The 27,381-nt window shown below is 53.7% G+C and overlaps 1 protein-coding gene across 5 annotated transcripts in view; it reads right to left on the reverse strand.

Moving 5' to 3' along the window:
• Positions 1-27,381, reverse strand: part of NCOA1 (nuclear receptor coactivator 1) — a 185,211-nt gene that overhangs the window by 1,287 nt on the left and 156,543 nt on the right. For 3 of the 5 annotated variants that reach the window (XM_069805484.1, XM_069805482.1, XM_069805483.1), the window contains 12 exons: positions 27,004-27,151; positions 24,969-26,313; positions 19,606-19,789; positions 16,514-16,699; positions 14,060-14,186; positions 9,495-9,663; positions 6,215-6,529; positions 5,949-6,050; positions 4,451-4,850; positions 3,438-3,612; positions 2,063-2,246; positions 1,076-1,165 (listed from right to left, as the gene is read on the reverse strand). In XM_069805484.1, the coding sequence (XP_069661585.1) occupies positions 1,076-1,165; positions 2,063-2,246; positions 3,438-3,612; positions 4,451-4,850; positions 5,949-6,050; positions 6,215-6,529; positions 9,495-9,663; positions 14,060-14,186; positions 16,514-16,699; positions 19,606-19,789; positions 24,969-26,313; positions 27,004-27,151 (3,425 nt within the window). Of the gene's footprint in view, positions 1-49; positions 107-1,075; positions 1,166-2,062; positions 2,247-3,437; positions 3,613-4,450; positions 4,851-5,948; positions 6,051-6,214; positions 6,530-9,494; positions 9,664-14,059; positions 14,187-16,513; positions 16,700-19,605; positions 19,790-24,968; positions 26,314-27,003; positions 27,152-27,381 lie in introns of all 5 variants that reach the window. The other 2 variants (XM_069805487.1, XM_069805485.1) reach the window with 1 other exon arrangement.

Here is a 27,381-nt window from a genome sequence, read left to right on the forward strand (position 1 = left end):
CAGGGGCCGGCGGCGGCGGATCTGGGTACTACGTGAAGTGGAAACTCACTAGAGACTTCCTCTAGTCTGGAGCCACCCCAGAGAAGAACTCTTCTGTCTTCTTGTCCTATAAAAAGAAAACCGCTGCAACTCATTCGGCTCTGCGAGGTTCATAACGTTGCTCATCCAAAAAAAAAAAAAAAAAAAGGCTTTTTTGGGGGGGAAAAAACCAAAAAGAAGCCCAGCCTGGCATCCCCTGGGTGAAGAGGAGCCGCGGCGTGGTGGCCGTGCCGGTGCTTGTGGGGTGGTGAACGAGGTCCAGCGCGGCTGTTTGATCAAAATTAAGAGCTTTGGTGTGTCTCGGTGGTGCTGCCGGTGCGTCCCTATGGGCTCTGCGAAACCAAGGCTGCGCTACGGGGAAGGGGGAGGCGACGCCGTGACGCCGGCGGGTGTCGGATGAGACGGGGATTGAACAGGATCGTCCCCGGGAGCCGGAGGCATCGGTGCCGGCGGCGGGCGGCTGGGCACGCTTTGGTGGTGCTCGGTGCTGCTCAGAGGGACAGGCAGCATCTGGCAGCGCTGCCCGCAGGTATGGACGCCGCCCCCGCAGCCTCCCCCATCCAAATTTCCTCACTCTGCCGCGCTTTAACGTGGCGGCCTGGCTGCACCGTGGCAGCACAGGGGCCGTCGGCCGCTCCGGTGATGGCCGAGCCTAGGAAAGAAACCCTCCCTGCTCGCTGTCAGCCCGGAGCCGGGGGCGAGGGGTGTTTAGCACCAGCGCTCGTCTATTTTTCCAGCTCAGCTGCGGCGTCACCACTCTTCCACGCCAGCAAGGAGGCCGAAAATGCTCACGGCAGCGGCGTGAGCTTTGATGCAAAGAGGGTTTGTGAGCGGTGCCGGCGTCCCCGAGGGCTGGCCGTCCCCCAGCGCTGGCGGGACTGTGGTGTGCTTCAACTCAACCCTGCCAACCGGGGCCGGCCCCGGTGGAAAGCAAGCGTGCCGAGCCGGTACGGCCGGGGACGTTCAGCCTTTATGGGGGGGGAACCCGTGAAACTCCTCGGGGTACCTGAGATGCGCTTAGCAGTTTCTTACTGACCTGCGCCCCATCTGCTTCTGTTTTCAAAAGGTCAGTGGAGGAAAGCTGGTTGCAGTAAAGGCCCGCGGGTCTCAGCGCTGGGTCATTTACCTGTCAAAAGCAAGATCCAGGCTCAGCTGGGGCTCCTGCATGCCAGAGGGGCACTCGCCACCCCCTCGAGCTGAGTTTTGGGGGGATTTGGGGAGGGGGTGCTCATGGATGGGGCAGCGGCAGGGGACTGTGCTGTCAGCATCCTCCCTGCACTGCAAGCTGCAGGGTTTTGGGGCATCGGTGGGGGAATCCCAGTGGGCAGCTGGGACCTGTTTCACCTTTCTCCCCATCTCCTGCACCTCTGCTTGGGGCTGCTGCCAGCTCCGGGGGCATCTCATCCCCAGGGAGCATGAAACAGCACCCAACTGCTCGGCGAGACAGGAAAAAGCCACCGGCTCAGCCCGTGCACCGCGGCCAGCTCAAGGGAGGGACCAGCCTCCTTCCTCACCGAGCCCCGCGGCTTCTCCCTGGGGAGGCTGCAAGCCCCAGCCCGCGACGTCCCACGCAAAACCAACGAGCCAGGAGCTTAACGGCGCTGAGACAAACCCCAGCAGCTACAAATGTTGGAGGCATCTCAGACTGGCCCAGGGAGGATCTCACCAAAGGGCTGGGACTGTGGAAAGGTCCATTATCCAACCGTTCCCGTTCCCCATTCCCTGTCCCCAGTTTTCACAGCTTCCTGGGGATACACGGCTACAAACGGACCCGCCACCAGCCCACCACGAGGGCTGCAGGTGCTGGAGATGCTTGGCACGTCCCCGCACCCCCCAAGGACACACGGGACACTCTGGGACGCCAGCGGCCTTGGGCTCCAGCACAGCGGCAATGCCAGCGGAGGCAGCCAGACCTTTGCTGCTTCCCCCTTTGGACACCGGTACCCCCAAGGCCAGAGAAACAAACGCTGAACGCCTGGGAGGTGTCTGACCATCCCAGGAGCGGGGACGGCATGGCACTGACCTGCTCTGAGCACATGGAGTTCATCCCGGGCATCTGCAGCGAGTTCATCTGCATTTGTCCGGCCATGGGGTTCATGTTCTGGACGTTGGTGTTTCCTCCCGCCATGGAGACGGTGATGCTCATGTTGTTGTACATGCCCTGCTGAGCAGGCGCCGGCTGGCTCTGCCCCGCTTGGCTGAATACACTGAGAGAGAGAAAAAAGCATTACCTGGGTGTACGTGGTGGCGGGAGGCACCTCGAGGTGGGTCCTGAGCCCCTGGGGTGGCCCGAGCCGTGACGGCAGCCAGCCTGCTTCTCGGTGAATGCCGAGACCGCTCGCGGCAGAGAGCCGGTGGAGCGGATGGGAGCCCTGCTGGTCCTTGGGGACAGCAGGAGGGACAGGGAGCGTTAGAGGTGCTGCCTGCAGCGAGGCTTAACCAACGTGGAGGCTGGGAGGAAGGAAGGTGGCTGCTGCGGAGATATCCGCCCTCCGCTCCTCCGGTAGCAGGAGGCTCCTCAGTGTGATGGGGTAGAGGAGGAGAAACACCAGTGCCAAGAGAAGGATCATTACAGGGCTTCGGGCTGGATTAAGGGTCAGTCAGATGCAGAGCCCTGGTCTATGTGACACCGAGTTCACCCCTTCACGCTCCATCCAGTGCCCTCCTCAACACCCGACCATCCCCACTTCTGCTCCAGGCAGAAGGACAGCTCTCCATCGCAAAGGCAAGGTGAAACATCCCACCTCCAACAGAGCTCCCATCTCAGCCCACCCAGCCCGGTAACCTCCTGCTCTGTGCTGCTTGACCAGAACAGGTTAGCTGAGCTACCTGCACAGAGCCAAGACACAAAGCAAGGCATCCCCCAGGTGAGCTTTTGGGGTTTTTTTTCTCCATTTCTGGAGATCTGAAGCTCAAACCTGACTCATGCAAAAAAGGCAACAAGTCTGGTGAATACTCTTCCCATTTGCTTCCCTACATCAGAGCTGGACACATCTTAAGAGAGTCATGCAATGACCTGGGACTGCTTGTCTTGACTCAATTTATTGTCATGTTTCCTAAGGCCACTTTCACGAGACATAAATAAGCCACTTGTTTAATTAAAACCCAAAGACCTGCTTCACATCTTACTCAACACATGTGCTCATTCATTTAAACGCTGTGGGCTTCTGGCTGCCCCTGAGCCGAGGTGAAGATGAGGACATGGGTTGATGGTGACTTCTGGAGGACATCATGGTAGGAGAACACAGCCTAAGCTCAGCACGTGTCCTCAGCCAGGCGTCACCTATGGGCACTGCCAGCCCTGCCAACACCCTACCAGGGGACCATCACCTTGATGTCACCTTCTCTGTGTGTATGTGTCACCCGTGTGCTCCAGCTTATGCCCACCATGATCTTACTTGCTATTCCCCATGGCTCCTTGCTGCCAAGTCTTCATGTCAGGCGACTGGTAGCCCGGTGTCGGCGGAGCCGGCTGCAGCATGGGGCTTTGCGAAGGTGGGAGCTGGGGTGACATCAAGGGGCTGCTGGGGCTGAGCGACGGAGCAAAGGCGGGTTCACTTTGCTGACCCATGCCTGGGGAAGGACAGACAGCGTCAGGGGTGCTGAGATCCCCGCCAGCAGCCCCAGTTCCCTCCTTCTCCCTTGCAACCGCTAGCATTGAACCAGAACTATCATCCTTGACTTTTGGTCTCAGGGTCTCTGGTTTTCATTTCGAGCAGCTGTATTACTCAAATGCAAATATTTCAGGGATGAAGGAGCAGGGAACCCCCCTCTCAAGTGGTTTCCATCAGCAGGTGTTCCTCTTTAGCATCACACCTGGCTGGAAAATAGCCAGGGTAATGATGAGACGATGCCAAAGCAGGTTCCTGCAGGACTATCGCAGCCACAGAGCAGTTTACTCATCAGTAGTCCACCTTGCTGAGACCCTGCATTAATACTTGAACGTGAAGACCTTCAAGATGGTGCCCATCTGTGCAAAACTGCACCGGCTCATCCATCTCATAGGAGCTTGGTGCCCACACAAAGAGGTGTAAGCTGCCCGCAGTTCATTTCAGCCATCTCAGCAAGGCTTTGGCCTTTGCTGGAGCATATATATTTAAGGAAGCACAATTTAGAGGACTGCCTTGCAGTTTGATTTTCAAGGAAAGAGTTAAGGAAATTATTTTCAAGGAAAGAGTTAAAGTTGCCCCAATGATAGCTTTTTTTTTCTTCTGAGATTCAACCAGGAAAGGTCTCCTGGGAGGAGGAGACCAGGGACCAGACCAGGTTGGGTGAGATGGCCGGGGCTGAAGCCCGGGGCGATGGGCAAGCAGGGCTGGGCTGCAGCATCCTTGGGGGTCTCCGGCCTGCCCTCCGCCTCTCCCTCCCCACCGCTGGACGGCTTTCCAATGCAACCAACTGCTCGACGTACCTGATCCCGAATACTGAAAGATGTTCTGCTGCATCTGCGGGGTCATCCCAGCGCCGAACTGCCCTCCGACGCCGCCCATCATCCCCCTGTTCACCATGCTGCTGCGGTTAGCTAGCGCGGCCTCGGGGTTGGATGCCAGCGGCGAGAAGGGGCTGGTGGAGGTGGGAGGGTTTCCCGGGGTCGTACCATAGTTTGGGGGGTAAGGGAACTGCTGGGGGGGTGCTTGGGGCAAGCGAGCGGCTCCAATCTGTACCGGGAGCCCAGCGGAGGGAGGGAGGTTGTTTCCGAAGCTTTGCTGTCTCATCAGGATGGCTCGCTGCTGCATAAGCTGCCGCTGCCGGTGCTGTTGGCTGTAGAGCTCGCGCTGGCGCTGGGCCAGCATCTGGGCGTTGAGGGGAGGCTGCGGAGAAGGAGGGGGATGCCCTAATTGTCACCGTTACCCTCCGGTTCTGGCAAACAGCTCAGAGCATCCCCCCCTGCTGCAAGAGCCACGGGTGGTCCCATTCCCCAGCTTGGGGTGCCCATCCTTGGTTTGCAAGGAAAGCTGGAAAAACCCCAAAATGCTGTAAACTGGCCCATTTGTGCCGCTGCAGGGCAGAGCAGGTTGGAGATACTAAAGATCAGCCTCTGCATGTGCCGAATGGCAAAGCTCCAGGAGCCAGAGCATCCCCCAAGCCAGGAAAACAGGCTCTCAGTCACCTGGCTGCCACCAGCCACTCCTCTCCTCTGCGGGACCCACTTCTTGTGGCCTCAGGCCTCACCAGGATGCTCCCACGTGCCAGAGCCCAGGATCCCTGACTTCGACTCTTTTGGTTGTGAGATGTTAAAAAAAAAATCCCCATCCCACAAGCTTTTCCATCACCATGGGCTTGTTCCCCATATGGCCGAGCCAGATGTGTTGGAATAAATCAGCTTAAAAAGCCTGACAAAGCCATCAGCGGTTGAAATTGGAGCTACAATGGGAACTGTTCGGTCCCCTTTCCTATCAGTAATGCTCCCCATAGCACACTAGGGATGTCACACTGCTTCATGTAAAGGCAAAGGCTTCTCCGAGAAGTAGAATAAAGTCACCAGAACTCATCTACACTTTCCAACTTCTCGTACCCAGCAGATGTTTTATCCACTTTATTAGAAGCCAAACAAGAACTTTAGGGCCTGGGGATTTGCAGGATCATTAAGAAGATTCACTAGAGATTCTGGTATTTAAAAGATGGCATCTATTTCCTAAAGATCCTTCTCGATTAAATGTGTTAGCACATCTTTCTCTAAGCAATAACAAAGTATTTATACCTTAAGCAGGTGGAGGAGCTGGAATAAGGGTGAAGCAAAAAAAACCCCTGACCCACAGCAGCTCATCTTGCAGCCACCTCTCTGCACGCGGGAGAATTTTTCTCTCCCGTTAATGACAGAGGAGTGAGCCAGGCTGTGCTAACAGGGAGGGCACGGGGATTAACCCTCAATTTTTCCCAGCTGGAGGACCGTGCCGCATCCCCCTTACCTGCGGCGTGATCTGCTGCTGCATCCCCGCCCGCATGTTGATGCCCACCGGGGAATTGGCTGCAAACTGGTTGAGGATCGCCTGCCGGTTTTGATGGATCAGCTGGAGGGGAGAAAAAAAAAGCCAGGGAGACCTTCAAAACTCCGATGCAGGAGCTTCCCACCCGTCTGATCCCTTCCGACTGGGATACGTGGGGCTGCAGGCAGGACCGAGGGTCCCTCTGTCCCCCTGCCCGCGGCCCTGGGATGCGGAGGGGGAAGAATTACCTGCTGCTGCCCCTGCAGCCGCTGCTGCAGCTGAAGTCGCAGCTGGTTGGGGGCTGTCGGGGGTCTGTTGAGCGTCTGCCGGGGTTGCATGGCCATGTTGGTGGGGAAGGCGCCGCGGGGCGGCGGTACCTGCACTGGCATGGGTCCGAAGGACGGCTTCTGCCTGACCATGCCGGGGAAGGCGCCGGGGAGGTTGGTGGTGGGAGAGGCGGAGGAGTAAGGCTGGGGGTACATGCCGGGTTTCTGCTCCATCATGAGCGGTGGGGTGGCTTGTTGGGGCTGGAACCGCTCCGTCAGGGCTTCCAGCCCGCCGCCCTGGCGAAGGCAAAGGGGGAGGAAAATATCACTTTGGAGCCCCACCGGCACCCGACCTCTCCCAGGAGAGCTCAAAGGGGATGGAAGACGTGCCTGCCGTGGGGCAGCTCGCTCGTAAGGATGCTGCTGCCTGTAACCCTCATCTCCCGGGTCACGCTCCAGCCCATGCGAGTGGAAGCGCAGTGTCGAGGAGGGCATTCAACACCTGCTGCCCGGGGCTTAGCAAACCTTAGAGGGATGGAAATTACTTCTTTTGGCTCGCCTGGGGGCAAAGACCGAGGCCAGGCTTTTTAGAAGGGCTCTGGGCTCATCTCCCCAGGCTGGTGGGGGGAAGCGGCGGTGGGTAGCAGGAGGTGATGCTGCCTTCCTCTGCCTCCCTCTGCCTTCCTCCTCAGGGTCTGCTAGCACTAAGCTGCTCATCTGGGCTCCAGACAGCAGCACGCCTGGTTGGACAGACCCTAAGGCTTGGAGGATTGACCTGAACGTGGGAAATCTCTCCTTTCCTATTTTTATGCAGCCTCAGAGGCTCGGCTGGAGGAAGAGGGTATGACGTTTCTGCCCCAAGAGCACCTCGGACATAGGCCATGGCCAAGGGTGGGAGCCATGGACCTCCGGGACTGGGAGAGCTCACGGGGAAGCACGGCTATACTCCTGCGCTTCTCACCGACACCCCATGCTAGGAACGCATGGGAGACAGGACCTTTTGGTCTATAGTATAGCCATTCCTGTACAAATGAGCCATATTACAGCCAGGGGATGATTTCCACACCCGCAAATCATGGTAAGATATCCTGTGCTGCTCTAGCTTGGCTCAGGCAGAGAAATCTGGTGTTTGAGCTATGAACCCACGAGAAGTAACACCTCGGAGCCAGAATCCTTAATCCGAGTCCCATGGATTAAGAGAAAGCTGTGTTAAGAGAAACCTGACATTCCACACCGCCCCCCCCCCCAAATCCCACTGCCTTTGGGATTTGGTTAGATGGTGCCCATCAAAGGATTGAGGCTTGAAGGCAGGGATGAGGATCTGGGAATGGTGGTGGGGAAAAATATATTGCTTAGGATCAATTAAGATGGTGGTGGGGAAAATTGCTTAAGATAAATTAGGATGGAGTTTATATGGTTCAAGGACTGGATACCAGGACATAAACCAGCAGCAAGCAATGGCCAGAAACCACAGACCTGCTGAAATGAGGCTCTTTTACTCTTCTCTCCCCAAGCTACCCAGTTTCCAGCTGCCTCCTGATTAAACTGGGTGCAGGTATCTCCAGCACTCCATCCCACCGTGTCTGTGGTAGCACAGAGAAGATGGTGGGTTTGGTGAAGTCAGGGGATGCAAACTCCTACCTGCCAAGAATACATCCTGGAGGGGAACTAGCAACACATTTTCTTCCCAAAGATGCCTTTATGCTGACGCGTTGTTTCTCTAAAGATGTATTTCAAGCAAATATTTCATGGAACTATTCAAAATATTTCTGAGGTTCAGTTGAAGCCATGGAAAAAGCCCAAGATTCCCATTAATGAAATGATCCCTGGATGGGAGCAAAGCTGGGTCAGGGTCCAAACATGAGACAATCCCCCTGAGCCAGGTGCTCCTTGGCAGGGGAAGCGCCGGATTGGCATGGGGATGCTTAGCAGCATCGGGTGCCATCCAAGGGCATCTCAATCCAGTGGTCTGATGCTGCTGGAGCCTGTCTGGTGCAGGAAAGGGTTGCTGGGGAGCTGTGCCAGCTGAGTCTGCAAAACCCTTGTGAAAACACTGAGCTGTTGCAGCTGTATCTTTGGCAAGAGCATCTCTGATCCTTTGTACCAGAGAGGCTGAACTCCCTACCACTAACTTGCAAAAAAAAAAAAAAAAAGGCAGGTGGTGATTTTGGAGGCACAGCCTTGCAAAAAGGGACATGGCAAATACCTGATTCAGGAATCAATTCACTGACAGGTCCCCCAGATTGCTGATGAAAAGATAAACCCTCCAAGTAGCGCAGTGCAAGGCATCCCGGTGGGGCTGCAGAAGGAGATGTGCCACCTCTGGGCTTAAATCACGCAGGATCAGGCCCAAAGCAGCCAGAGGGATTTGCTCTGAGAATCTTCTTTCTTAGGACATCGCGTTTATTAACAGGCTTTCGATTCTGTTCCTTGTTTTGGAAAAAGCATGCGTGTGAGTGCTATGGGGCACGGAAAAAGAAACCACTCAAAGACAAATCCCAAGCGATCCATCTCATTTTCCACATCCCTTGCTAGCTCCTCTGCAGCCAGCTTTCTTCCCCTGCCATGCCCCATTATTTATGAAACCTTGGACCCTTCAGAGGCATCTGCCCCCATGGATATCTGCAAAGAGGGAGTCTCCACCAGAGCTCAGCTGTAGCAACCAGGGCCCCAGCGCTATCCAAGTAAGACAGCACCGCTAAAAGCAAACCTCTCTTTTTTTTTCCCTGCAGTTCAACCCGAGACAGAAGGGCAGCTGCACTGTAAGCCAATCTTGATAGTAAGGGCTGCACAGTTTCATACCAGCAAGGCCATTAGATATATTATTAGGCAGCACAATCCAGGCTCAGGAATCCCAGGCTGTGGGATTCCAGCTGGAAGGCTCCTCCATGCCCTAATCCCCCTGGTAAGGTGGGGAAGCAGGACAGCCTGCCAGCTCTCCCCATTACATGAGCCGCCCAGGGCTGAAACCGCTCGGCCGCCTCCTTGCCAGCCTGCCGGTTCTCATGGGGCATTGTGTTTGAAAAGCAGAGAAGTGAGATATTGTATTTCACGGGGCTGTTTTCCAGCTTTTTTGGCGGGGGGAGAGAACAGCATGGTGTTAAGTATCGTGTCTGAATCTGATGCGCTCGTGTGTTCCCACTCACATCTGGCCTCCCGTTACCACCAGATGTTGGAAATCCTCCTCCATGCTCACGTCAAGCCTCAGCATCTGGCCCTATATATGACCTCCGGTAAGTCCCATGAGTGGTTCTCTCTTTACCTGGACAAGTTTGTCGATCCCAAGAGCTCGATCCAACTCGGCCAGCTCCGTCTCGTCTTTGCCGCTGAGGAAGGAGACGAGCTGCTCGAGCAGGGCTTTCTCATCATTCCGACCCTCCGGCGTGGTGGGAGGACACAGGAGCTCGTCCAGCTGCGAGGTGATGCACTGGCTGCAGAGAGAAGTCAAGAGGAGGCACGTTAAGGTTTATGAAGCAGGGAGGAGGCTGAGCTGGGAGATGCTCGAACGACACAGCCCCTGCAACCGTGGGGACTCGCTCCCCCCCTGCTGCATCATGCAAACCCCATGGGATGCAGCCTCATCCCGTGGCTCCAATGCCGGCTGAGCCCGCTCAAGCTCAAGCCCCGTGACGAAACCTGCTCGTAAGGATGAACCTCTCCACGAAACGAAGCCTGAACAGCATTTTGGTGAGGTTTGGGAAGAAAACTTGGGTGCTTTTGCAGGCTTTGCTCCCACAGGCATTTTGGGCAGGACAGCAGGATGCAGAGCAAAACTTCGGCCGGCACGAAAGCGGGGAGGCTTGGATGGAGCTGGAGCAGCTGGAAGCAAAGCAGCTGAAGGCAAAGGGGAACCTTTGAGCCGCAAAAATAAGATTTCTGCAAAGCTCGCTCAATATTCTTTGGGAATAAGATTAATATGTAATGAGAGACATTCCAATGACGTGACTAATTGGAGTCAATCGGATTTGCTGGGTCTGACACGATGAAGAGAGCCGTGGCACATCACGCTTGCAGAGAGGCACAAAGGCAAGGGCTCGAACATGCCAGCAGTTCCCAAGCAGCAGACATGTTTATCCTTTTAGCTCCAGATGAGGACCAGATGTACAGTAAGGAACTGAAGCCAATCTGACCGAGACCGCTGCAGCCAACACACGCAGCCTAATCCAGGGAAAAGAAATACTCGGCGTTGGGATTTCTTAAATTGCAGAGTGGGAGCAGAGAGGGAAGCAGGGAGACAGAGGTGAAAAGCAGGGCTAGTTTCACTCCATAGCCAAGGTCCCTGCTACTTGCTGCTTTTATCAAATCCAGTTTTTCAGTGCCAAGGCCAAAGGACAAAGTTTGCTGCACAGACATTGTTCTTGCAGAGTAAAGGGAGGACAGGCTTCTTCTCCACATTAACAGACAGCTAGAGGAGAAATTCGGGTTGGCACTGTCTGTTCAGCCCATGCCGGACCTCTGCATGGATGGCAAAAGTTGGTCTATAAAGAGATCATGGGGACAATACAAACTTTCTGTAGTAAAGAAACCTCCATCTGTGCAGCCCAATCCAGCTTGTAGAGCCTTCCCCACGCCTCCTGTCCTCCAGCACCATGCCATGGTGGGGTTCAGGTGAGTCTCTGGGCAGGTGAAGGGGGGCAGAGAAGATCCTGGACCTCATGCATCATGTCCCCAGTCATACTGGTTTTGTGTTGCAAAGGTTTTCTATCCACCACAACCCTTCAAGCTTTTTTTAAGGCGAAAACTCTGATTCTGCATGCGTTAAGGAGGAGAAATTCAGCTCCTTGCAGAGATAGTGTCAAATGCTGCTTGAAGTCCCATAAAACATCTCCCTGGCATTGCCTTCAAGCACTGCTCCAAAAGGCTGCGGGTCTCCAGCCCTGCACAGATGTCCTAGAAACCTCAGGCATCTCAGATGGCACTGGGTGCCAGCGCTGAGGCAACCGAATTGGGCCCCGGGTGGCATATTTGACCTTGGGGGATTAGAGGAACGCATGGGAGAACAGCCACCTGGACTTGCTTCGAGGAGCCTTGGACCTGGCCCAAGGCATCCCTCTTCTGCAGAAGACACGAGCTCTTATGCTTGGGACACAAGAGAGGGGATGTTGTAGTCATCCCACTTTGTCAAGAGGCAAAGGCAGGGGAGGATTTGGGGAATAGGAGAATTTAAAAAGGAGGCTCGTCTTCCTCAGGACACACGGTGCTGGGAGATCTGGGCACCACTAGCTCCTTAAACAAGGTCAGGACCTCAGTCCACCTCCAGCTAACGTGAACCTCCCAGCTGGGAAACCTTTACAACTCCCAAAACAAAAGCTCTGCTGGTTTGATCTTAGCTAAAAATATATTTCTCAGTCCTGTATATCTGCAGTCCGAAGGCTCTGTCTCCTTGCTCCAACTGCGGTCTCCGTCGGGTGGACAGGCAAGCTGCTGGGACCGTGGGCATCTCCCAGGATGAGCGTGTCCTCCCCAGCTGGAGCGCATCTGCAGGTCTTGAGGACCAAATTCCAGAGGCTTTTCCTCAGCAGAATCTCCTTCTCCCAGCTGCAGTGAAGTGGGGTTTTGTAGTTGGATCACCATGCCACTAGATGGAAGTGTTTAGAGCCCACCAAGATGCTGCCAAGGCAGGTCTCACCCATGATGCTCCCATCAGACCTACGGTTACTGAAGATACGAGAGGGATCTGAGCTGGGAACTAGCTTCTTCCAGTGTTGCCTCTGCTCACCAGCTCTGGCAGGAACCACCCGTGCCCAGAGACCCTAATTCAGGAGGAACAGAGGCTCACCAGGACAAGCAGCTCTCTACCTCTCCTCTTGCTGTCATCTCGTGGCCCCCGTCCCTGTGTTGGCTCAACCAGTTGCTTCCACCACATCTCCACCGCGTGGGGAGCCCGACCTTGCTGCAGGGACCTGACGGCGCCATGGGAAGTCCCATCACGCGGCATGGTTTTTCGTGCTTTCTCCCCGCTCAATGCCGAGAAAATCAAATACTACCTTGTAAAACCCTGACCAGGCTGCAATTTTGAAGTGTGGTTGAAACCATCACTCTCCAAAGGCAGGGACTGTGTGAGATTTGTTACCTCCACCAGGCTCTCAGATTTGTTATCTCACCAGGCTTCGGGCAGATGCCGCCGCTTCACCGGTCCGACCTTGTGTCCTGGCACAGGGCTCTGCCCTGAAAACCACCCAAGGTGTTCTTCCCACCCAAGGACTCACAGGATGTTGCTGCCAAATGCTTCCCTCCTTGATACCTGCACAGGTCCCAAGCCTTCCACACCGATCTCGGTCCTCACTCAATAATCCTGCTGCAAAGGGTGAGCCAGAAGAAAATCCCACTCCCTTCCTCCCAGCTGCGCTGGCTGGGGAGACAAAGGTGTCTACAGCCAGCCAGACTGACTCAGTCCTTGAAGCACAAGGCTGCTGAGTAAGGTAAGGTCATTTTTACCCCATAAGCAGCATTTTAAGGAACATTCATAGCTTAAAAACCAGACTGATTTTTCTAGCAGCTCTGCCCTTTGCCAGGTATGCCCTACCGATCTTATCCCAACAAGATAATGACGCCGGCAAGGCTTAAAAAGAAAGCTACTTCCTTGCAGCAAGGGCTCAGGCTGATGTAAATGCTCAGTTAAATGGGGATTTGTTTTATCTCCCAGCTCTTTCAAGCAACAAGAGGTTAAGTCTTTCCAGCAGAAGTCCAAGATCCAGTTGCAGCAGTGGACACCACTCAGGGAACTCTCTTCATGGGCTGAGCAAAGAGGTTTTAGAAATTAATCCAAATTTAGCCCCAAGAAAAGGATGTTTGGCAACTGTCTTGCTCAAATACAACTCTTACATGTGTCTTCATGACTGGAAAAAAAAGATTGTGCTCATCTGCTAAAGGCTTTAATTAATAGAGGAAATTCTGCCTCTCCGCAAAGCAGGGCTGGGCTTTGGCAAGAGGATCCAAGCAGAGCTCACCAGTGCTGGCTCTTCAACCAGGTATCTGAAGCCCTCCCCGGGCCAGGGGGAGGATTCACCTCCCATCGCATCAAATCCATCTCCATGAGCACTGCTGCCAGCACTGCTGCCTCAGTGAGCACTTTGGGGTGCCCCTTGCCCGGCAGGGCATCCACCACCAAGCTCCATCAGCAGGGCTCACCGCCCTTCTGACCTCCTGTCCCAAAATATCTGACCTATGGTCTCCTCCAACCCATTTATAGCCAAGGACTGGGGTTGTACTTTGGGCAGGTGATGACCCCTTGGGCATGGACCCAAAAAAGGTGGTTAGAGGACCGGAGAGGGTTATTTGACCTTGGATTAGAGCTGTGATAATTTTAGCTGAAGCCAAGCACATGGGGACTGCAAAAAGCTGCAATCACGTGAAAACACAAAACTGTCCCATGGTTCTCCAGATCCCACCACTGCTCCTGGTGAGAAGGGATGCTGGAGAACACCAACCCATATATTGGCACTGGCAAGGTACAGTGGGGACTTGCAGCATCCTTGACTCTGCCATGGATATACAGGATTATTCAGGTCTAGACACACCCTGGATGTCTCGCCCCAAGCCACCTTCCTTGTCTACTCACACGCTTGTCCCTAGAGAGATAACGGATCTCATCTCTCACATTGTAGCACCCTACACAACCCAGGTCCCAGTGCTTTTATGGTATCAGCAGCAACCACCACTGCCATACGGCAATGGGCAGTCATGCTCATCCCAGCCAGCACTTGCCGGGTTTCCAGGCAGGTAGCAAAACAAGGCCATGTCTCTGTGACCCAGGCAGCTATTGCCAGGATATCCCAATGTTCTCCTGGGAGAGGTCAGGAAGCCGCCAGCCCCACAGTTACTTACTCTTCAGGTTTATTCAGTGTGCCTCGATTCATGGCTGCCATGCTGTTATCCGTCCAGGGGATCTGCTCCCCCATTCCCGGCTGTCCAAACTGGTGATCTGGCACCCCCATCTCCAGCTCAGGCATTCCTGGGGGGGAAAGCAAGATGGGAGGAGGCAAGGTTAGCGCGTGGGCAGGATTTGGGTGCTGCTGGGGAGACTGGGCAAGCTCAGAGCAACGGGAAGCCAACTGTGTCCTAAACCATCCCTAAAATGGACGCCAAGATTCACCAGTTAGGGCTCTTTTCAACCCAAAGTTACAGATATCGGGTGTGGTTTCCTAACCATTAATTATAAGCATGAGCTTCTGGGTGAAAATCTATGCAGATACTGCACATACAGCAGATATATATGACCCTGCATACCCAGTATGTGCAAATGTTATTAAAATGTTCCCCTTTTCAGAACATTTCTAGCAAGATTTTCAAAATTTAGTCAAGTTAAAGGGTTTCTTCTTGAAGGCAAATTGTTACCACTGAATATTTTAGCTTAAAAAGTAGCCCACACCCATTAGCATCTTCTGCCTCTCTTCTGGAGAAAAGTTAATTTGCACAGGGAAAGGAGCCAATGCAATTAAATTAAGTTGTAACAGAACCTGGAGCCCAAGCCCAGGACAGAGAGATTTATGAGGCTGGAGACTTTACGTCATCCCATTTGAAATAGGAATTGGGATTGAAGATCAAACGGCATCTCAGCTGAACCAGCCCGTGGAGATCCAGGGAGATGGAAACTGTAGGGGCAAGTGCATTTCTGGCTGGGGTGGGATCTCCGCCACATCGGGATGTGCTATCGGTGGCTGCCCCTATGCCAAAACTCCCGAGTTTCTAAGAGAAGTGCCGATGAAGGCAGTTGCTAAAGATGAAAATCTCTCTTCTTTTAATGAAGCTCAGCTGTGCTGATTCTTATCCCAATAAAATACATTATTTCCTTGAAAATGTCTGTGGTTACCCAGTGCCCCGTGTCTTCGCTGTTGCCACAAGGAGCCATCAGCTTCACATGCCACCCCGTCTGTGGTGTTTGTTTCAAAAAAGAGAAAATAAGAGCCCTAAGAGGAGGGAAGGGAAGGAGGTCCAGCTCACGGATGCTTAGCATCCCAGCACACACACCGGCACGGCGGCTCCAGCCGAGCACTCCTCTATTTCTTGAAATTTCTTAAAAAACAGCCTTAAGGTTGCTTGGCAACAGGTAGGTCCTGGTGGTGCCAGCAGCAGCTCCAGCTAGGCCGGGGAGGCTCGTGGCACAGTTGTGGTCCTTCCTCGACTCACCCAAAAATGGTTCCCAGGCTCATTGATGCTGAAGATTGTGGATTTTCCCAAGCAGAGCATCATTTACCGGGGTGTGGGTGACCCTCCTCGAGGCAGCCAGACCTGGCCGTGGCTTAACGGGTATCAGGGCAGGATGTAAAATAATAATGTTATATAGCTGCAACTGCTACAGTGACACAATGTGCAGGGCTGATTTCTGCCTCCCCTCCTGGAGGTGACTCGGAGGATGAAAGCTCTCGTGTGATGCTCTCCTTCTCAAGACAAGCTGCCCAAACCAAGAGCTTCACAGGATTCAGAAGGACCGGTTCTGTGCAGGGCTATCCAGAGCTGTAATAAGCACCAGCCACACGCATCCTGCATCCATGGGCTGGTGGGAGTCCCACCCTATAAGTGGGGCCAGAGCTGTGCTCCAAAGCAAACGGTGTGCAGGATGTAGGGCTGATGCTCTCCTGGAGCCTGGCCACCATCAGAGAGGGGACAGCGGATGAATCCGGCATGATCTTCTAGTCCCACGCTATCACCGTGAGAAGATGAGATCTGGGTTATTTGCTTTCTGCACCTGCAGGCAAGCTCTTGTACAGCCCCAGTGCACAGTGGTAAGCAAAGTTCCTCTTCCAGACCATGTTTAGCATTGCTTGATGCATCGAGGGAAGCATCAAGGGAAGCAGAGGAGGGCAGAGAAGAAGCATCCACAACCCAGGCTGGAGCCCAGGCTGCCGAAATGGCTCACGGCAAGGTCTGCGGTGTTTTGCCATCGGTAATTTCAGCACGGTGAGATGAGACTGTTGCTTCTGCAGCTCTTCTCCTGACACACCAGCTGTGCTCCAGGTCTTGTGAAAATTAAACCTCGACCAGAGCCAGGGGAGCCTGAGGTGCTGTCACCGCTCAGGTGAGGGGATGCAGCCTCCTCTGACTGCCTCCCTGGGAGCTGGGATGGACAGAAAGGTCTTTCTTTTGTCTGAAACTATACCGACGCAAAAAGAGAGAAAAGAATAAGCACAGCTTGGAAGCTCGCTGCTTGTGAGAAGCTGGTGGTGAACAGTGATGCTCGAGCTTCACCCTGCAATGCCTTTTCTCCCATGGGACTCCCTGGAAAGCCTTAGCATGACCTGGAGAAGGTGGAGAGGAGCGGATACCTGTGGCTGTACATACCTGTGTCGGGTGGGAAGGGGTTTGGTGCGGTCACCGTGCCCCTGCCCTGCTGGGATGGCCCACGGGTGTGCGGGCTGCTGCCGTTGCTCGCAGGACAAGGAACCGGCCTCAGCTGCGCTGGCTCCAGGGGGTCGCAGAACTCAAACGGGGTCCGACCAGCCTGCACACCCTGCCCACTGTTCATCGCTAGAGATTCGTTAAATTATTAAAAAAAAAAGAAAGAAAAGCACACGTCAGATCTATTTCCAAGGCTTGTTGCAAGATCACCGGCACTTGGCAGATTCCTTGCCCTGCCAGGAAGGGAGCCGGCGTCGGTAAGTTTGGTAAGCGAGAAGGGGGTCATGGTGGGATGTCACCTTGCCTAAAGCTGAAAGCTCAGTCCCATGTATGACTTGGTCACCCACAGCGATCCTGGGGGAGCCACCCTTGGTGACAACAGCCCCTGGGCAGCACCACAGCATTGTACCATGCTGTGTGAAGGTTAAGGGGATCCGGGAGACAGGCTGGCACCCAAAAACCAGTAACTGGAGCTTAAAATAATCAGCTGGGCATAAAAACTAAAAATAATCAACTGGACGTTAGAAAGGCAGGGGGGATGGGGGTTGCATCCATCTAACATACATAGACAGGGTTTGAACACTGCTAAAAGGAGGGTATCAGGACCACAGTCAATTCCAGAAGCTGAAGTGCAGCTTTCTCGCTTGATGTAGCCACGTCAACCAGGCTCTGCTCCCTCCGGGGATGACCCTGGCACAGGAGCCGTGCCCCCCTTACGCCTGGCAGCTAGAGGGGAGCCTCAGCAGCAATGCTCCCTATGCTGCCTTCCTGCCTGTGCAGCTCTCATCTATCACCTGCTGGCTTTAAATCAATTAAAACGATGTCGTTAAGCCTCACATTATTCTAATTTTTGTTTAGATAGGGTTTTTGCAAGTTCAGCTGCAGTTTGCCATCAGGGAGCATGTCTTAAATACTCTTGTTGAACTTGCAAGCTGGTGGCCACCAGCCATGGCAACCCCTCTCCCAGCCAGGAGCATCTCCAAATCCTCGGGGACTGGCTTAGGGGTGCACTGCTGCCGCCCCACATGAGTTAAAACCCGACGGCAGCGCCTTCAGCGAGGCTCGTGGTGGATCTCCTCGGCAGTAACTGCTATTTTAGATGCTGTAACCCAGGAGGGCAGCAGCTGGCATTTCAAGCACTCGCACTGCAGCCCCTGCCGTAAACGTGCTCAGCCTCCTCCTCGCTCTTAACTTGGATGCAGGATTCCCTTTCCTCCAAAGGCAATAATCCCTGCTCTTAATTATGTCAGAGCATTACAAGTGTCCCTGCTGCCGAAGGTACCAACTGTCTCAGCCCTGGGGACAAGAGGGTCCTTGGCAAGGAACTATTAGGCTTGAGCAATAAGCCTCATGATGAATTCAGCTCGGAGGTGATGGGTGAATCGGTCCACGCCTACAGCTATGGGGCTGACAGATTCTTTTCACCAGACATTTCCCTGATGGAGGGAAGGCACAGCACGGCTCCCCGATGCCTCTGGGCTCAACGCAGCCACCACTCATCACCCTTCCCACATCCATCTCTTACGCCCTGCCCTGTACATCTTCTTTTAGCCGATACTCCAATTTATGAGACCCCAAACTTTCCCCCTATGATTATTGCAGGAAGCGCGATGTTTCAGCCCATAGCACTTTGCTCCAGAGCCTGCTTGCAGCTCGCAGAGGCTTTTTTGTGGGGGTTAGAGACCTGAAAGCCATTGCTTGGCAGTGCGATGCTGCGCCGCCCTCGGGGGGTCCCCCCTGAGAGCCCACTGCAAACCCAGCCTCCCAGGTGAGCTTCACCCCACTTCACAGCACCATTTTGGCCATGCTCACACCACCACATTGCTTTTCCTTCTGCTACAATGCTCCTACCCTTTTAAAGGCTCCGCTTCTGCAACCCGAGTCCTCCGAAAATATCCCAGCCCTGCCTGCCAGAGCCGCCTCGCAGGCTTCTTGCTGGGCTGGGACCCAAAACCTCCTCATCTGCATTTGCTGAATAAGTAACAGGAGGATTATCCCTCCCCGGGTAGGACGTGGACCAGCAGCTAACTGGTTTATACTGGGCCCTGTATTGCTGCTCGCTCTTCCTTCCCTCTGCTCTAGAAGCTGCACTTCAGCATTCCAGACTCAGCGTGATTTGCAGCGGCAGTGATACGGGGGATGCAACTGATAATTATATCCATGAAAAATCAAGCACAGGACAGGAAAAGCACCACAGGGCTGGGACTGGCTCTGGCATACTGCCCCAGGGATGCCGCAGTACCAAAGGGGACAGGCGAGCATCCCTCGCACCGTGGAGCTTGGGGCTGGCACGGGGACATCCATCATGGCAAGTGCGTGATGTGGGCTCTGACCAAGCATACTGCGATGGCAGGAACCACTGGGTGCAGTTATTAGGGCAAGTTTCTGCTGCAATTGGTAAAAGCTTGCTTTCCCTGTGGCGTATGAGGGTGGTTTGCTGGGAATAGCTGTGCCTCTGTTACTGCCCAGCCTGGGGAAGCCCATCCCGAGGAGCCCCAGCTTGAGCCTCCAGCCATGAGGTCCATGTATGCTTCTGCTATGTTAACACCCTGAATTTACTATTTGGCTGCAGGCTCCTTCAAGAGAGAAATCCTAATTTTTAATTTGGTAAAACTGCTCACTTTGGAAAAAAATCAGGTCTTTTTTTTTGTTGTTGCCTAAAAAAGAGGTCCTGATGCTGCACCCAAATCTATTAAGTCCCAAATCCCTGTCTGGAAGCAACAGTGCTGCTTTGAAACCTCAAACACCTCTGGGTGAGCCTGCCTGCTCCCTTGTGACCAAGCACACATCTTGGGGGGACTGTATCCTGTCCTCTTACTCCCACCACAGCTGTTTGCAGGGGGACCACAGGGCTCACTGCCACCAGCCTTGCACCAGCCTGCAAAGCCCAGGTCCCCCAGAGCATCACTGCGGCCGGATCCAGGATGGTGGTACCCTAGCAGAGCCGGTGATGGAGAAGAGTCTCCCCTCCCACTGCCCAGCAAGGACCCAGTCTGGGGGGCGAGCGCTGGCATTTCCCGGGGGTGGACACGTACGGTTGAGTCCCGTGGGGGCTCTGGCAGCGGTGCTGGGCTGCAGGGGGGCTGCCAGCATCTCCGGTTTGACGGCGACGCTGGTCACGCCGCTCTCGCTTCTCTCTGGTCCACACAAGCCGGGCAGCTGAGCTGCCTTCTCCAACGAGGGCAGGAGCTGGTCCAGCTGCTCCAGTTCGGCAGCAAACTAAGGAAGGAAAAAAAAAAAACCCACAGGTGGGTGATTCAGCCCAAACACAGCATCAGCGAGACCGAGCGCTGTTTTCACATGTACGTAGCCGCCCAACGCTGCTCTTCACTTCACTTGCCGAAACACCGAGCATCTCACATGGATAGAGAACCAGCCCTGCATCCTCTGCCCAGCTAGATGCAGACCCTGGGGAGACAAGGACTGTCCCCCACCGCACATGGGTCCCCACCCCGGGGCCCGGTCCTTGGCAGCAGCTTTGAGATGCTCGCATGGTGCAATTAGCATAATTATTAACGGTATATATAACCTCCAGTTATTTTAAAACGAGACATAATTTGCTTTGTTAATATACACATGCTTACACTGAAATGATAATAATAAAAAAATTGGTCTTTTCTAAGAAACAGAAGTGACTTTTTGGAACAAGTGCCCAAAGCTGACGCCGGCCTTGGGCATATAATTACCCTCAATGGGGTAGTAAAATGTCATTCAGCTTTTCCAGCCATCATCATGGCTAAGAGTGGAAGAGTAGATGTTTAGCCTGGGGACTCAAATAAATGGGAAAGTTACTGGGAAAGGGATTTGCACCAGTGGCTGTAATAGCAGCGCTGTAAAGCAGCAGGTTGGGATTAAAGGGGCTGAGATAAATGAGCTTTGGCTAAAAAGAAAAATATCTCAAGGGAAGCTAAATGCTTTAAAATCTAAGGACACATACCACTCCCAGAAGAGCCCCGCCCCCCCCCCCCCCCCCCAGCGTTAGTGAAAGCCTGGCCATTAACACAGGGTAATTAATAGATAACTTGATAGCACTAGGGAAAATCTTTGTATTTGATAGAAGGAACGATGCTCCAGTCTGGAGAAGATGGAGAAATCTGGGAGGAACTGGTACCCTGGCTTCGACGAAAGGCTCTGCCATCAGCTGAGACGCGAGGCTGCAGCCGACAGCCCCTGCCCAGGATAAATAGCCGGGAGGCTGCTTGCTTTGGGCATCCCTGGGATGCCTCTGCACTTCCCCGGCTGACGGTGCAGCGTTAAAGACCTCTCACCAAGGTGACAGCTTTGTCCCTTGCCAGAAGAAATCGCGGGAAGTTTCTCTCTAAATCCTAGCTGAAAAGATTTCATATCTCAGCTAAAATCCTGCAAACCGGTGGCAATCCCAATCGCCACTGCAGCTGTTTCCAGTTTCACCTCCACAATGCACAGGTCGGCGCATCGTGAGGACAAAGCCCGGGGCAGCTGTGGGAAGCTCAGTCTTGGGATGGACCCTCCAACAATGGTGGTTCCATTGAAACCACAAGCCCAGACCCCGCTCACGCTCCCTGCCTTGGCAGAGATTTCCTTCTTGATCTTCGCCACTCTTTTTCCCCTTTCCTACAGTCTCATGGTAGCACCTGGGTAGATGAATTGGTATTTTTAATATACACGACAGGGCACGTGCTTGTTTTTTCATCTACAGTGGCATTTTGTGAATTACATGGTATTTAGACAACGCTGATGATGAAAACTGCAACGTGAGCAGCAGGCATCAATATTACAATTTATAACAGACTAACCAGTCTTTTTCTTTTCCCCCATATCCTTTCCATCAAATCCTAACCCCAGAGCCCTGAGAAGCAGAATATCCTCCTAAACCCGGGCTCACAGAGAGAATTAAATGCAGCAAATTCAAGTCCTGCAGCAGAAGTTTGCATGTCTCAACTCTTCCAAAAAATGTAATTTCTCAACCAAGCAGAATTTCTTTAAAGCTCAGGTTTGCAAAAGGAAGAGAACTGAGGCGAATGGGAGACATCCATGATACGGCAGAAATACATCTTCTCAACTTCATCTCCTCCTGCAGGGAGGTCATTCTGGAGGCAGAAGGAGAAGAAGGGCACAGAGGGAGCTGTAGGCACCCAAATCAGACATTAAGCGGAGATAAAACGGGAGCAGTGAAATTCTTGCTTTGCTCATTGGGTTTGTGAAGAGGTTGGAGGACAAAGAGGTGGGAATGAAGGACACGTGGTGGGAGCAGGGTGCTTATCAGTTGTTTTCTGGAGCACCCAAACTTGCACCTGGAATCTGTGCCCACTTTAATGGGTATTTTATTTCTCCTCCATGTCTAGAAAATGAACAGTGCTGGAGGGCTGGAGCAGCTCAGGCCATCCAGTCTTGCTCGGAGAAGGCTCAGATCTCCACAACCTACTTCTGTCCCGAAATGGGTGAGAAAACCTAGGGCGCAAAGGATGGAGGCTCAGGGTGGCTGAATATTTCTGAACAGCTGCTTCTCCCCCAAACCTCCAGCTCCTGGCAGAAACAAGGTTCCAAAACCAGAGCCAACCAAAAGGCAAACCAAGGGACAGCGCCTCATCTCTGCCCTTCATCACTCGCCCAGCTGGCTCATAGGATGCCCCATGCATGAAATCAGCTCGGTGAGGAGGACAGAGATGCTTCCAGGTGGTACCCACTCAGCCAACCTTCATCCCTGGCTAGACCTTCCCATGAAGCGGAGGAACTTCTCCCAAGCCACTTGGGCAATGAAATTCTTGCACCAATTAAATAATCCCACAATTTTATTGCAAACTTCAGATCATCTGAATTTTCTGTGGAGCCCTGGTTCCTGGAGGCAGCTATTTCCATAAGGATCTCTGGCTCTCTGTCATCACTCCTCTTTTTTTCTTCTTTTCGAGAAGGATTCTACCCTGCTTGCAAAAACAAGCTGAAATGTAGATTCAGAAACCAAAAAAGCAAAAGAAAAAGAAGGTAAAACTTTATTTTTCATGGAAACACAGAATGGTTTGGGTTGGAAGGGACCTTCAAAGATCATCCGGTCCAAGCCCCTGCTGTGGGCAGGGACATCTTCCAGTAGATCAGGTTGCTCAAAGCCCCATCCAACCTGAGCTTGAACGCTTCCAATGATGGGGCATCCATGACTTCTCTGGACTCCACGTCCATGTGTGTGGACGGTGGAGGGAGCTGAGTGCTCCCACGTGCAGGCAGAGCTGCCTCTTCCCCAGCATCCTGCTCAAGGGCAGATAGAAGACAATCTGAAGAAAAGTTTCCTCTTCACCTCGTTGAAGTTCAGCTCATGCCTTGAAGCACAAGGATGAAGAGCCCTTCCAAAACCTTGCTTATTATTTTCCTTCCATTTGTCTTTAACTCTTCTAATTCCTATTAGCTCTTTCCCAAGCCCTACTCAAATATTTTTTGTTCTCACCCCACAAACAGGTGGCTCTGAGCAAACCCAGAGCGTTTCTTTAGGATAAATCTGGAAAGCAACTAATTCCTTCAAGGCTGAAGGTGAGCCGCAGAGCCTGTCTCACAATTAATGTTGTTCCTAATTGACATTTTGATTCTTAAAATAAACACACAAGAAAACAAAAACCTAGCAAGTGCTAGATTTTATTTGAAATGGCAGCTCCCTCTCCCCACACCGCACCAAAGCAGCCTGTAACAGAAAACACGTGGAAATGAAACTCTGTCCTTAGCTGCGGAGCAGTGAAGCGTTGTTCACTCCTCAGAAAATGCATTTTAAGACTCCGCAAACCCTCTCCAGCCTCTTTTATTAACTCTTTGGAAGCACTCAGTATGGTCCAACATATAATCCTCACGCTCTCCAGCTGCCTGGGGAGGGATACTTGGAACTGAAAAGCCACGAAGGAGCCTAAAAAATGCTTGGCTGCTTCCAACAGTGCAGGAGAGGGGCTTATAAACACATCCAGGCTCGAGTTATCCAAGCTCTGAGTGCCTGTTTGCGAGCAGAGCACAATTAGCTAGCATAGCCTCATTTAATTAATAGGGCTTTCTGCCCTCTCCAAAGGATGGAGTACCTGGAACCATCACAGATGATCAGCAAAGTGCCTGCCTGCACCCCCAGCCGGCGAGTGAATCCTGCACATGGGTGTCTGGGAGACCAGACAAGCAAAGCTCTTCCCGTGCCCCAGCATTTTGCCTAATTTTGGCTACAACCATGCTCCCCGACACGCTCCCAGCTTCGTGAAAGCAGACTGGGGCAGCTCCGTACGAGAGCCCGTGCATCTCCGGGCAGGAGGCTGTGCCTTCTGCAGGAGCACCGCGGTGGGGACCCGGCTCACTGGTGGGTACCAGGTTCACTGCCCACCTGAAAGCTCCCATGCGCCTCCTAAAATAAGCGCATCTTGCCTTGGGTCTCCCTCATCCAGAGGCACACTAATCTAGGTGATGGATCTCAAATGGGAGATGATGGGGGAGGATGTACCATCCAGCAAACGAAACCAGGAAAGTACATTATAAAAAGAGATAAGGAGTTTGATTCTCACTCGCCTATAGGATAACCGACCGCGACTCCCAAGCCAACTGAGCCCTTAACCTTTTTAAGAGACTTATTGTGCATTTGTCATTCGAGGCTCTCCGAGCGCTCTGTTATTCATCCCATATCTCCAAACGCCGGCAGCCTTATTTGCCGCAGTCAGTAAGCAGGCGATCAGCCCTCCTCTTCATGTCAGCCGCTCTCTTCTCTTTGCTTAAAAAGGATTAAGCAGCCTTATCCATGTTACCATCTCCCCTGGCTTTCAAAAATAAGAAATCTCTTCTATTCATAGCTGCATGTAATGAATATTTATACACCCAAATCTCTATTGCAGAGATCTGTCACTGGATTATTCAATTTAATAATACTTTTAGGATAACTAAAAGGCCCGTATAATTGCTAATCTCAGCCAACAAGAGGGCAAGGGATTGAAAATTCCCTGGGACACAAGCCCTGAATGTGCCCAAAGATGCAGAATTAAGAACCTTTTTGCATGACAACACGCACGTGGTCTTCTCCTCACTCAAGCCCACCACCTGCAGTGATGTGCCAGGTTTCTTTCTGATTTTTATACACCTCAGTAAAGTTTCTCCCTTCCCTTCCCACCACCACCTTAAAGATCTGAGCTGCCAAAACGTGAAGCATCTGGACAAAAGGGGATAGCACTGGTGCTGGAGAAGGTGGCACCAGTGCTGGAGAAGGTGGCACCAGCACTGGAGAAGGTGGCACCAGCACTGGAGAGGGTGCACCAGCGCAGAAGGCTGTGGCAGCCACAGGACATCCCCCCCCACTTCTCCCAGCCCCACTGCCTTGCTGCAGAGAGAGCACGCCAGCAGGTTTGGGGGAAACTGCCCCCAAAACACGACTTGTCAAGAGCATCCCACCAGCACGGATGCAGATGGGTCAACTCACCTGGCCCTGCGTCTCCAGCTTGACCTCCTCCGTGGCAGGAGGTTTGGTGAGCGGCACCGGGGCTGTGTTACAGGGCTCCATCTGCTCTGTCTTCTCCACCTTCACCTTCACATCATCCAGGGTCAGCGCTGGGGCTGCAGCAAGCTCCTTCTCATCCTTGTCCAGCAGATAGCGCAGGAGCTGGTGATCCTTGACATCTTTTTTCTTCAGCGCATCCGGCTCCAGTTTGATGTCCGGGGTGCCCGGCAGCTGGCTCTGAGCCGTGGGGGTGGTGGTGGGGTTTGGGGTGTTCTCCTTCTTCTCGTGCTCCATGGCCAGGGTGGTAATATCGGAAGGGCTGCCCTCCTGAAGGAGTCTATGCAAAATTTTGTGCCGCTCAGTCAGTGAGCTATGGGAGGAAGGGCAGGTGCTGCTGGGAGGGTTGCCGGAGGCCAAGGTGCCAGCAGTGCCCGCACAGGCTAATGAATCTTTGCAGCTCGTGTCCGCATCGGCGTGTCGAAGCTGCTGCTCCGCCGTGGTGGCCAGGAGCTGGACCAGCTTATGGCTGGTGGCTTGGGAGCACTTGCTGTCCCCCTCCGAGAGCCTGTCACCGGCATGCAGCATGCCTGAGTCCAGCGGTTTGCCATCCCCTGAACTGCCGTCCGACTGGATCATCTCGCTCAGGATGGAGGCGATCTCTTTGCTGTCCTTCGACTCTGCTTTCATGGGTTGCATGGCAAGGCGGCCAGGTGAGCTCTGGGAGCTGAGCTGTCTCAGCACAGGGGGTGGCGTGGAGTAGCCCACCGGCGTGCTGGGACCTTCGGTCAGCCCCTGCATAGAGTTTATGGGGGCACTGGGAAAGGGTCTGGTGCCACCAGTGCCACAGCTGCCCCCACTGCCGCTATTGGCCATGCCGACGGGGGAGTGCATGGTGGGCATGGTGGGTGAGAAGGGATTGCTGGGCACTCGGGGTCTGGGCACCAACCCTGGGCTGACCCGATGCCTCGGGGACATGAATTGCGGTGGGGTAATCCCTGGACTATTCATGGGGGAGCTATTGAGGTTCAAAGTGTGGTTACTGTTCTGGGGACCGGCTTGTCCCTGGCTTAAGGCAACGTTGGCTCCTATCTGGTTCCCAGGTGAACATCCAAAGCTGGTTTGGCTGGTGCTGGAGTTGCTGTTGTGGAGGCCGGCGCCTGACTGCTGGTTCACGTTGGTGGCCAACATGCTGCCGTTGGAGGGAGGGATGGAGGGCGGCAGGGCCATGCCTTGCCCCGGGGAGATGCTGGGGTTCAGCGAGGGACTGACCCGGGGAAGGGACATCGCAGAGTTAGTGTTCTCCTGGGGTGAGAGCATGCCGTGATCCCTGTGGGAGATGAAAAGGAGAGGAAAAGTCACAAGAGGCTTTGCCCAAACCTTCAGTGTCGCTCAGGCAGCTCCTGGCCCCCGTCCATGCTGCAGAGCTCTGAAGCCTGGAGAGCAGCAGCTCGCAAGCTCTGGTGGTCCCAGCCTTCCCATCTCCACCAGCGCTCTGGATCCACTTCAGTCATACGGATGGAGTGCAGCAGCTTTAGCATCTCACCAGAAACATGACTTCTCGGGATCATGGCTGCTCACCAGCTAAACCCCGAAGGCATCACCTTCTCTGGATCTTATGTTCCCACATGGCTGGAGGACAACCATGCTCCAACAGCATTCCCCTCTGCCCCAGCCCCCTCGCGTTTCCCCAGCACGACTCAGCTTCAGAGCCTCACCTCTCCCTGTCCTGCCAGTCTGTCAGAGCCTCTCCCTCCCCAAATATTTTAAGTTCTCCAGGGCACGGCAGAAATGTGAAGCACATCTATAAACCTCCACCTGAACTCCTGGGGCCACCTCTTTGCAAAACAAGAATAATTGAGAGCAACAGAGCTGCCAGATTCCCCACAAGGATCACATCTCCAAACCAGCACAACAGACCACTAGCGGATACTCTTTCCACTGTAGGGAAGACACTTTAATTCCTGAATCGCCCACCCAGGTGCTGGCACACCTCGGTAGCGGCGGGGTGGGGACATACCTGTCGATGACGTGGATGCCCATGATGAAGGGCTGCATCTCTGGGCTGGAGGGGTAGCAGAGCTTACACTTGGTGTGGGCACTAAGCACCGTCCCGTCGCTCAGGGTGAATCGGTACGAGGGGCTGAAGGCCGTGCCGCGTGTCATCACTGAAGGAGACAAGCAGGAACACATCAACCCCCTTAGAAACTCATGCCAGAACCTGCAACACCCTACAAGCACCAGGAGGAGGAGGGAGGGTGCAGAGGAGAGGGAGAATCTGCCTGGGACAACCACCTTCCCAGCAAACAAAATCACACACTGCATGTTGGCTAACCCCGTAGACCCAGAAAATAAGAGGAGTACGAATAACCATGGTGGCACAGAAATCCTCCCAGCT

Source organism: Haliaeetus albicilla, chromosome 18 (assembly GCF_947461875.1).
Source record: "Haliaeetus albicilla chromosome 18, bHalAlb1.1, whole genome shotgun sequence".
Lineage (NCBI taxonomy): Eukaryota > Metazoa > Chordata > Aves > Accipitriformes > Accipitridae > Haliaeetus > Haliaeetus albicilla.